This window comes from Phytophthora cinnamomi (genome assembly GCF_018691715.1).
Source record: "Phytophthora cinnamomi strain GKB4 chromosome Unknown Contig49, whole genome shotgun sequence".
Classification (NCBI taxonomy): Eukaryota; Oomycota; class Peronosporomycetes; order Peronosporales; family Peronosporaceae; genus Phytophthora; species Phytophthora cinnamomi.
In genome coordinates, this window is record NW_027150982.1 from 15,294 (window position 1) to 26,555 (window position 11,262).

General features: G+C 54.7%; 1 protein-coding gene across 1 annotated transcript; it reads right to left on the reverse strand.

Moving 5' to 3' along the window:
• Positions 1-700: 700 nt before the first annotated feature.
• IUM83_08073 (uncharacterized protein) lies at positions 701-10,745 on the reverse strand (the record flags this gene model as incomplete). The annotated part of the gene is made up of 3 exons (XM_067932424.1): positions 701-1,016; positions 9,687-10,219; positions 10,398-10,745. 3 exons carry the CDS (start codon positions 10,743-10,745, stop codon positions 701-703), a joined length of 1,197 nt encoding a protein of 398 aa, XP_067790092.1.
• Between the last annotated feature and the right edge of the window lie 517 nt (positions 10,746-11,262).

Sequence of the window (11,262 nt, forward strand, 5' to 3'; positions counted from 1 at the left end):
ATTTACGGACCGAACAGCATGCAACAGTAGGTAGACTCATACTGTAGTACTGCTCTCATCTCTTCTTTAACAACGGGAATAGGTAGTTTAGTTATTGCTTCCACTGTCCTACTGCCCTGATCGGATCTAGTACAGTAGTAGGAGTTAAAGCAGAACTGCGCTGCAATACTAAATGGGAAGTTCACCTTCCAGCTACACTTCAGGAAAGCACTGCTTGAAACTGACGCTGTATTACTACTTGTACAGTAGATAAGACTGGACATGCATATGGTTCTGCTCAAGGAGCTATGTCAATGATATGAACGTGTCGGCTCGCGCAGACCGTACGATGAACCAACATTGTCCGGTCTTCGTTAGCGCATAGCTAAGTGGCATCAATGAACCTCAATTCAAAAACAAAAACAAAAATCTTATTTTTCATTTTATTTTCCGCTGATAATTCCGTTCGCGATCGGGGTGCACTCTAGTACCAAGTTACTTTCTGCGGCTACGGCTGTAGTGTTTTTTTCGTTTAGTGGAATATAATATGATATCATTTTACAGAGCTACTGCTATAGTTTACATGCGACTCCCAAATTGAAACTCATGTTGCGCACCTGAGCTTACCTACATTGGACATCGTTACTAAATTCACCAAACTAGGTAGTCTGCGAGTTCTGCAGAGATGGCATTTGCCAACCATGGCTAGGTAGGCCTCGTCCTAGTGGCAGTCGAAGTAGAGCGCCAGAGACTCGGCGACGATGCCCGCGTAGAAGATACTGAGGAGCATGCCGTATTGCTTGAGCTCGTCCAGCACCTCCTTGTTGTCCGCGTTCAGGGCCCCCGCCACGGGCAGTGGGCACGAAGAGCTAGATGCCATGCTGGCCGCCTTGGTCGCGGGCACGATGGCCTTCTGGACGCCCGTGTCGAAGTCGTACATGGTGGTCACTGCCGGGCAGCACAGTCTTGAGGCCGCCGTGATTGTCGTACAAGACATGAGCTTGGCGCCGCGGGCCTCAAATGCCTCCAGCTGTGAGCTAGCATGTGAGCAGTAACAAGCCGATAAGACAGATCATGCTGTTCTCACCCGCGCATCTACATGATCGTATACGAAGCGCCCCGGCAGAGGAAAGGTTGCTCATGCATGGTAACTTGAAGCAGCAAGCACGTAAGGACGCAGCTGGCTACGGTCATCGAAGTAGGCTAGCAAACGAGGGCATATCTAGGAGTGTAGTCTAGCCAATACTGTAGCGACCGATAAACTAGTTCAGTTGTCAATCTACCCCGAACATCACAAGTAGCCAACGCGTGACATTCTGCTCGAGCAAAAATGGAGCGTGGCTACCTCAGTAAACAAGCAGCACTGATCAAGTTCAAGGACAACTCAATATGACCGACGAGATCACCTTCCCCAAGACCAAGGCAAATGGCGCGGCGGTGAATAAGAAGTTTTCAGTGTTCCGAGGAGGAGATTGGGAGCCATGGCTCCATCTGCTACTCTATGTGCAGGAATTCCAAGTGTTCATGGGGTACACGATTGATCAAGGTGATCAGTGGGCCATGGCCGAAGTTATCCAAGTTTTGCTGTTCGACGAAGACCTGCGATTCTTTAACGATATTTATCGGGATGAAGTCGAGTTCATGTAGTGTGTGGGGGGGTTACAGTAGCAAGCCTCTTCCCACTCACCAGGCATCACACACGATGCGACGCCGAGCTGGCAAACGACAGAGCAGTTAGAAAACTACTGCCGGCCGACGGACCGAGCCGAGCAGTAGCGTAGATTAGATCTTACCTACTCGAACCCAATAGACTGAGGGACTTACCAAGAAGCGCCGGCTTCCCTAGCAGAGTTTCGCTCAGACCTGCTACATATCAGACCGAACATCATGCCCATAGCTCTTCGTCATCTCACGACGAGACACTACCCTCCAGGTACCCGACGAGTCCTCGTGGACGAGTTGATGCAATTCAGAAAGAAAAATGGCTCTAGTGCGCGAGAGTCCAACCGTGAGTTGCGAACCCTGCTAAGAATGATCCAGTTTCTGGAGCACGCTGAAAAACGAAACCGAGGCTGATGTGGATCCACCCGCACAAGAGCTAGAACCACCAGCGAGAACTACGGCGGAAGCGGCAGCAGTGGTACCGAAGGAAGAAGGATCATTTACTGGTGACCCTCGAAAGATGCAACCAGCAGCTCCGCATCAAGATTCGAGCCCTCGAACAGCGGCCACACAATCTGTAACGGGGTTACACGTACAAGTGGCTACAAGCCACTTGTGAATTTAACAGATAGGTTATCTGTTAAAAGTTTTAGATACTTCCTCACCTTGGTGTAAGTCACACCAATGGATACATTGAAGTGGGCCACCACAATGAGTGGTCCACACCTACCCAAAGATCCTATTGGTAGAAAGCAGTATCTTTCTACCAATCAGAGACGTGCATATTAGCGGGGCTGTGACAGCCAGCTGCCGTCAACCCTTTCATAGATGATAAACAGCTTTTAGCAGATTTAGGAGGAAGATCAATTTACAAACAATACAGTTCTCATTGTACCTTAAACTAGCTACTTGGAGTCTTATCTAAAGTTAAATTATATTTGTGTATTCAAATATAATTAACCTAAGTAATTACTAAGTACTTACGCTTCCTCATACACGTAGCGCGACGTGTAAGCAAAAGTAGTGAGTCCGTTAGACCCACTACACCTGGTAGCACTTTGTAGTCCGTCCAACGACCGACTGCTTGACGTTCGTACGCGGTGTACGTACGCGGAGCCGAGAACCACATGAGCACGGAGGTGCCCATGGAGAGCTCCAACACGCCTGCAACGCATGTTGCACGCGCTGACTGCCCCCACCTGTCTGACCCAGAGTGGGAAGCCCTCCAACGACTGTCAACAGTCATTGGAGAAGCAGCGATAGCTACGATGCTGCGTACGCTATCGCCGACGGAGCAACATGGTGTTGCTCTGGGGTTCATCATGAAGGAGCAGCGTGATGCTGCTTCCTCAGTGACGGCGTCGTCAGGGACGACACCGCGTGCTCAACCATTAAAGTTGAGCGTAAGCAATTACGTGGGAAGAGAGGGCGAGCCTCTCCTCCGATGGCTTGTCGAGCTCGACACAGCCATAGCGGCTCGACGCATCGTCGACCCGCTGTCGAAGGTCGCGTTCGCCATATCTGCCTTGGCGGACGCGCAAGGAGTTGGGCGTATGAACGCCGACTCTCCGATCCTACGTGCTTCAGCACGTACGAAGTGTTCAAAGAGGAGCTCAAACAAGCGTTTGAGCCCCCGCAAAACGAGTTCCGGTCGAGGGCGGAGTTCCTCGACCTTCAGCAGGGTAAGCATGACGTCCATGCTTACGCGCAGCGCGCACGATATTTGGTATCAAATATCGTGACTAACCCGATTGACGAGGCGACTAAGGTCGTCACGTTCATGAGGGGACTTAGAGATGGGCTCGTGAAGACCTATCTCTTCCGAGAGCACCCGAGTACTCTCGAAGCTGCAATCACCCTTGCCATGCAAGAAGAGTTTAGCCTGCGGCAGGCTAAACTCCATGTAAACGTACCGAGGCCGCAATCACGCCCGGTAGCGAGGACGGGAGGTCCAGAACCAATGGACCTCTCGAACGCAACAACTGCTGGTTACCAGCAGCAGGGAGGCAACGTGCGATGCTTCCGTTGCGGAAGGATCGGTCACTTTGCACGGGAGTGCACAGCTCCCATGCCCCCTGGAAGTGGCCGTCGTGGCGATGCCTAGCATCGCCGCGGACCAACAAAAAACGCGAACATCCAGTAGGCGCGGGGCGCCCTACTGGTAATACAGTCGCGCGTGCCGACATCGGGCACGCGACACTGAGGACTGCAGCCCCCAGTGAGACCAGCTCTCACTGCAAGAAACAAGATGACAGGCCAAACCTAGTCATCTTGAAGGTTTACTCAAAGAGAGCGAGTGACTCTCTTCGAGCTTTGGTAGATTCAGGCGCGTCGAACAACTTTGTTCGACTACGAAGCCTGGCGAGTCTTCTGGAGGTACGACTGTCAACAGGTGCCATCGTGAAGACTGAGAAGCGCGCGTGAACGTGCGCTTCTCATACAAACAACGAATGTTTGTCGAACACTTTATCGTCCTGGACCTGGACGATAAGTTCGACGTAGTAATGGGCATGCCGTGGCTTGCACGGCATCATCCGGTGATAGACTGGAAGAAGCGCACGCTCGTGCGCTTCGGCCGCGACAGCGGAACAGAGAGCGATGGCCCTGTTACCGCAGCCCGCGCACCAGCTGGTGCGCGAGGCTCACCAGTCGAGACAGCGCTTTATGCTGCTGTCCCGGAGTGCCCAAGAAGTTCGCGAGGGCGCGCACAAGTGAGATCCACGTCGGCAATGCTGCCGACGTCGGAAGAAAAAGATGTACTGGTTCCGGGAACCAACACCCACGTTCAAGCGTGTAAGGGACAGTCCCTGACCCGAAGAGGTCAGGTCGACAACGACGCGTCGGCTCCGGGAGCCGACGCACCCTCGGTAATGAGGAGCTTCGCCAATAACTGGCGTCGGGGTGACGAAGGTGTGTCAACTCCGGGAGTTGACGCTGCAAACAGTGCGGACGGTTGCAAACGTACCGCACTGACGCAATTTGCATGCTGTCGTGCAGCCGGGCTGCACGACGAAGTGCCATGCGGTCAAGCCGGGCTTGATACCGCGCGCCCGCGGACAGGGTCCGTCGGCGAACAACTGTCCACGGCCGGGCCTGGACCAAACGAACAGCTGTGCGGAGCCCGGTTCCACACAACAAGAAGACGGCGCAAGCGGAGAACGCTGCGCAAGTCTCCGTCCGGGACCGAGACGCAACAAGAACAGTCTGCTGGGCAGACTGCGGCGGTGACGCCGAATGTCAAAACGCTAAGCGTCTTGACGCGCACCGATACTGGATTCCAGTATCATGAGATGGAACTCGCTAGTCCTCCGACGACGGGCGTCGGAGTTGACTTCGCTTCCAGCCATGAGCTGGAATCGCTTCACGCGCGACTTGCACGATGGACGCATCGAGCAAGTCTGCGTTCTTTCGGACAGCGAACGAACGGCGTGCGAGATCGAAGAGCTGAGGCAGCTCTTCATGGAAGTGCCACTGAGAGTGAAGACACTCAGTGCGAAGACGAAGCGAGAGCGCTTCGAGGAATAAGGTTGGGACTCGTTAAAGTCGAGTCCCTATTACGAACTGTTGAGGGAGTACAAAGACGTACTCCCGGAAGAGATTCCTGCGGAGCTTCCGCAGGATAAGGGCATTCAACACGAGATTGATCTCGTGCCGGGCACGAAGTACTGTGTCGCGCGACAGTGGCCACTGCCGCGAGAGCAAGTAAAAGCAATCGACGACTTCTTTGAAAGTCGTCGCAAAGCAGGACAAGTGCGGGAATCAAAGTCCCCGCACAGTGCTCCGACGTTCTGTGTCAGGAAGCCCCAGGGCAAATGGCGCATCGTTCATGCGTATAACAAGCTGAACGATGCGACGGTACCGGCGCATACGCCGACACCACGAATAGATGTCATCATCGATTCGATGGCCGGGAGCACCGTTTACAGTGCTCTCGACTTGCGAGATGGATTCTATCAGATCCTAATGCGTGAGAGCGATATCCCTCTCACGGCAGTGAGCACGCCAAGCGGCATGCTCTGGGAATGGTTGGTAATGCCGCAGGGGCTTACGAACGCCCCTGCGACCTTCGACAGGTGCGTGACGCACTTGTTGCGCTCGGTGCGCGACTTCGCACCGAGCTACTTCGATGATGTGTTCATCCACAGCCGGGCTGTGGATGACCGACGTAGAGATGCACAGGGTGCATCTCCGGAAGCTACTTGAGCTTATGCGAAAGCATAAGCTCTACGCGAACCTGAAGAAGTGTATCTTCGGGGCGAGCGAGATACCCGTCCTCGGGTGTCTCGTAGGAACGAATGGTGTTCGCCCTGACCCGGAAAAGGTCAGAGTGATTAACGAATGGCCAACGCCTTCAAGTGTCAAGGAACTGAGGCAGTTCCTTGGCTTGGCCACGTACTTGTGCAAGTACGTGGAGGATTATGCGGGCAAGATCCGCCCGCTGTCACAACTTCTTAAGAAAGAAGCTGTGTGGAATTGGACACCCGATTGCCAGAAGGCATTCGATGCAGTCAAGCGGGGCTTGACTGAGGCGCCGATCTTGGCAGTGGCTGACCAAGATCGTCCATTTCACGTAGTGTGTGACGCATCCGATTTCGCGATCGGATGCGCGTTGATGCAGCACGATCACGAGGGCCGTGATCGTGTCGTCTACTACCAATCGCGTCAGCTGAAGCCAGCTGAGCGCAACTATCCGGTGCATGACAAGGAACTCCTTGCCATGAAGTACGCACTCGCAAAGTTCCGAGTGTATTTGCTTGGAAGTAGACCATTCGTGGTCTACACCGACCATGCATCACTGCGCACCGCAGTGAAGTCACCACACATTTATCACAAAGAATGGCGAGATGGCTCTCATTCATTGCAGAGTATAACTTCCGGGCCGAATACAAACCCGGAAGATTGAATGTAGTGGCCGACGCGTTATCACGTCGGCAGGACTACGCAGAAGCTGCTAACGTCAATGTCATTGACGTCATGCGATCGAGCAAACCCACATCGTCTCTGTTGGACGATGTGAAGGCCGCGTACGCGCACGACGCGGACGCGAAACTCTTGCTGGCCTATGGCACAACACCTTCTGACAAGGCTCGTCAGAAGTTGCCTAAGCACCTTCGTGCGCGTGCACACCGCTTTCGTGTGCACGACGGACTACTGCTTTATAATGCGGTCGACGACAACGCGGTCCGCGTTGTCGTACCGAATGACCATGACCTGCGACTCAGGATCATGTACGAATATCATGATGCCCCGTCTGCGGGACATCTCGGACGTGAGAAGACATACGTCCTTCTCACGCGTGACTTCTACTGGCACCACCAGTATAAGTGGGTGCGCAAGTACATCCGTGCTTGCGAGGTATGCCAACGCGTAAAGCCTGCGCCATTCGCGCAGGCTCCACTGCAATCACTACCGACTCCGTCGGAGTGTTGGAAGTCCATGTCTTTGGACTTCATCTTTGGTCTTCCCCCGGATAGCGGAGGGAACACCGGTGTTGTGGTCTTTGTAGACCGCTTCAGCAAGATGGTACATCTTGCTGCGGTGCCGGCAGAGGTGACCGCGAAGCAGACGGCCCGTCTGTTTGTCGACATGGTGTTCAAACACCATGGGATGCCGACCGACATCGTGTCGGACAGAGACCCGCGCTTCACAGCGCACCTGTGGCAAGAAGTGTTTACACTTCTTGGGAGCCAACTTTCAATGTCGACTGCGGACCATCCGCAGACGAACGGCGAAACCGAGCGCGTGAATCGCGTGCTCGTCGACATCTTGAAGAGCTACGCTCACTCGTTCCAATACTGGAGCGAGTGCTTATCGATGGCAGAGTTTGCCATCAATAACGCAGTGCATGCCTCGACAGGGCATACACCGTTCTACGTGAATGCCATGCGACATCCACGTCTACCGAGTTTACTCGGAGTGATGGCTCCCACTTTAAGTGGGGGAGGATCTACGACTGCAATACAGCAGCCGCAGAAAACCGCTGACACTTGCACAGTGTCAGCTGCAACAATGGACAAACCACATCAGTCTACGCAGGGCGCAGACTCCCCCAACAACAAGAACAAAGACCACGGGTCTGCGCAGGGCGCAGACACCGCAAAGAACCACGCAGAGGCCGGGCCTCTAGCGGAGAGCGAGCTGAACGACTTCAGCTCGGATGCAATCAGTTTCACCACCAAAAGACAAGCCGTAATTCGGTTTGTCCAAGATGCAATAGCAGCTTCTGTTGATCAACAGAAGCTGAACGCAGACAATGCGGGCAGAGGCAACACAAATGAATTTAAAGTTGGTTCATTAGTTTTGTTAGCTACACAAAACCTGCCTAAACATGCACTTTCGAATTTCGGAGCAAGCAAGCTTGCTCCGCGCTTCATCGGGCCGTTCACTGTGTTGGCACGGCACGGCAACGCATACACGCTAGACATACCGTCTAGCATGCGCCTCCATCCGACCTTTTACGTCGGACGGCTGAAGCCATACCTGCAGCACGAGCCATCTAGCTCGGCTGACCCGAAGCCTCGGCAGGAGCCGATGCAGAAGCGGAGGACTTGGCCTCGGCAACGAGCAACCTCTCCTCCAGCGCGCGGACGCGCTGGAGCAACCCCTTCATCTGGGTCCCCAACTCGACCTGGATATTCGAGGCGGTCTGCGAGACCGCCGCGACTTGGGCCTTCTGGTTCGCCAGCTCCTGTTTCAGGGCGGCGAACTCAGCGCCCTGCAGACGCTCCACGACGGCCACCCGGTCGTCGAGAGGCGCATACTGATCAGCCCGGGGCTGATCATACCCGGGGCGTGTTCCCACCCCCGCCACCGCCGATCCGTGACGCCCGCGGCTCAACCCGCTGGATTGTTGAGCGGATTGTTGACCATAGTATCCCGAAAACGAACCCTCAAGGGGCTCTTTTTCGTATTCGTTGGAGGAAATTTCCTCCCCATCAAGATACATGGTAGCCGCGGAACGTCTTGCTGGAGGACGTTCCGGAAATGGTGAGGGCGTACGAAGAGCAGTACGCGCTGGCACAGCGGAAGTAATACGAGCGCTGCGATCATCGCCAGCGCCCGAACCCTCACGTGCTAAGAACTTAGCACGGAGCTCTTTGAGACTCTCGGGCACACGGAACGACGTGTACCCGTTCAGGTCGCGGTCGCTCAAGCGGACCGCGCCTGGAAAGCACTTCGTGCACTGAAAGCCCTCGGGCACAGCGCACGGCACATTTGCCTCCTCAGCAGCAACATGAAGTTGCTCCAGCTTTCCACGCTTCGAGTACGTCTCGAAGCGATCACGCGCTTGCTTAATCCGATCACGGTAAGCACTCGGCCTCTTGTTGAAGTTCTCAACAAAGGCGTTCCAGCTTTGCCAAAGTGCCTGCCATTCGGGCACTTTGCTGCGAGAAGATGTCTTCTTGCTTTGAAACCATCGGAGCTCATGAAAGAGTCCGATGTAGTAATCGCGCCTTTGATGCGTTTCCGCAACAAAACACCTGTGGCAGTATGCCGTCTTTGCGTCGCACAACATAAACAGTTTAGAGCCGTATCGGTGCGGCTTATCAGACATGAACATGCGCGTGGTGTTGCGCTTCGACGTGGCAGGAAGGACGCTTTCGTCGAAGGAGAAGAAGGCTGGAAGAGACCAAAGCTGCAAGGAGCGCTCTTGGATCTTGTCCACCACAGGACGTAACTTCCACAGCTTATCGCGGCCGTGATCTGCGGTGTTGTCAACAAAGTGAAGGTCGCGCAGGATGCTTTGGCAGCGATCACGAGTCATGTACCGCCCGAACAGTCCGGCTGGTATGGCGCCTTCTTCGACCATGGACCAATGCGCAGCGTAGCTCCTCTTCTGAGGACACAGCATGCGCGCGACTAGAAGTCCAACCACATGAAGAATCTCGTGGGTACCGTACTCTTCCGCTGCTTTCAAGCTCCTAGCAATTTGCGCGGCGGTCTTACGATGACGTCCAGTCTGCCGCGCCGCCATCCTTTCTGCTCGCCACCCCCACCCTTGCTGCAAAAAATAGCGGTTAGTCTCCCTCGCTATCAAGACCCACACGGGTTTCGGCACGAAGTATAGTAGTGTCAGCAGTGGCGACCGCCACACATCGAGCAGCGCACCAACAGCTTTGGCCTCGTCCGCACCCAACCCAGGGTACGAAGTAGTATCGGTTTCGAACTCTGTCGAGACTGGGGTCCACTGCATTGCCTGTAGAGCTGCCTCCCATTGTTTGAGAGCTGCTTTGCCTAGTTCAACGTCGCCGCCAATATGCAGTGACGCGAGGAAAGCCTCATCCATCTCGGCGGCGTCACTGTCGGAGAGTTCATCGCCCTCTTCATCGAACTTGTCGCCTCCAGAGTCGCAGTCGCCGTCGCAGATGCCATCACTATCGCGCTCATCGGAGCTGAAGTTCCCGTACTCACTGCTGCTCTCTCTATCCTGCAACACGTTCACGTCGGCGTTGAGTTTCAGCGGGATCCGTGTTCGCCGTGGGGGAGCTGTGGGAGAAGTGACAGCACGTTCGTCCTCCCCCTCACTCTCCAGCCCCGACGCATCCGACATTAGACGGAAGCTGGCTGCTGCGTCTCGCTGCTCATCGTCAGCTTCCAGGTCTCTCGGGAGATGTCAAATGCTCTCGATACAGCAGCCTGCAATAGTTCAGGCTCCAATTCAGAGGAGGGTCCAAACATCTGCTCGATGGTGTTCTGCGACAGCAGTACACTTGTGCCAATCTGCGAGAGTCTAATGGCGGCGTTGTCACCGCCACCTCCGCCGCCCCCCCCTCTCCAACACGTTCCTCGCCGCCACCGTCCTCTCCAGCATGCTCCTTGCTGCCGCCCCCCTCTTCAACATGCTCCTTGCCGCCGCCCTCCTCTCCATCATGCTCCTCGTCCTCGACCAGCAATCCCGACTGGAAGGCGTACTCCACCACGGCACGCTCACCTATCAGCACGTTCGCGCCCTTTGGACTACTATAGATCCATTCTGTCTGGATACCTGTCGGCCGCTTCGACGTCGACCCCGCCGCCTTCAGCTGCCGCCAAAAGTGTCGGAAGTCAACGTCGTGTGGCGCCGCGGCGGGGACGGCGGGTTTCTCTCGGCGACATGACCGCATGCCCACCAGCCCGCAAATTCTCGAATGAACGGTCTGGACCAAACTGGCATCGATCACCCATCCGAACCCATCCTCTGACCCGGTTTTGTGAACTTGTCGCAGAGACCTCTCGCAGCTTATATGCTGCGGTTGTTTGAAAAACACTTGATTAAAGTATGGGAAAATCGTGTCCGAGCCATTTTCTAATATAAATCGCTCAATGCAAAAAAGGACATGTCGTAACTTACGACGTTCGGAGCCAAGGTGTTAATAGTGAGGTGGCAACACAATATGACGCCCAAGTGAAGTTTGTTCGAGCTACAATGTGCCCAAACGTGGTTGCCAACTCGGGATTTGGTCACAATGCGCTGATGAAAAGTTGTTGCTTTTCGCAGTGGTTTGGAGACGTCGAACTGGAGATGGTGAGCTCGAAGAGTGTTGACGGAAACACCGTTATCGCATCCACAAAGCTGAGCGCGACTATCACGGAGCGGACACTGTGCAACGTGTTTCCGCATATTCGCACAGCTGAAAACGC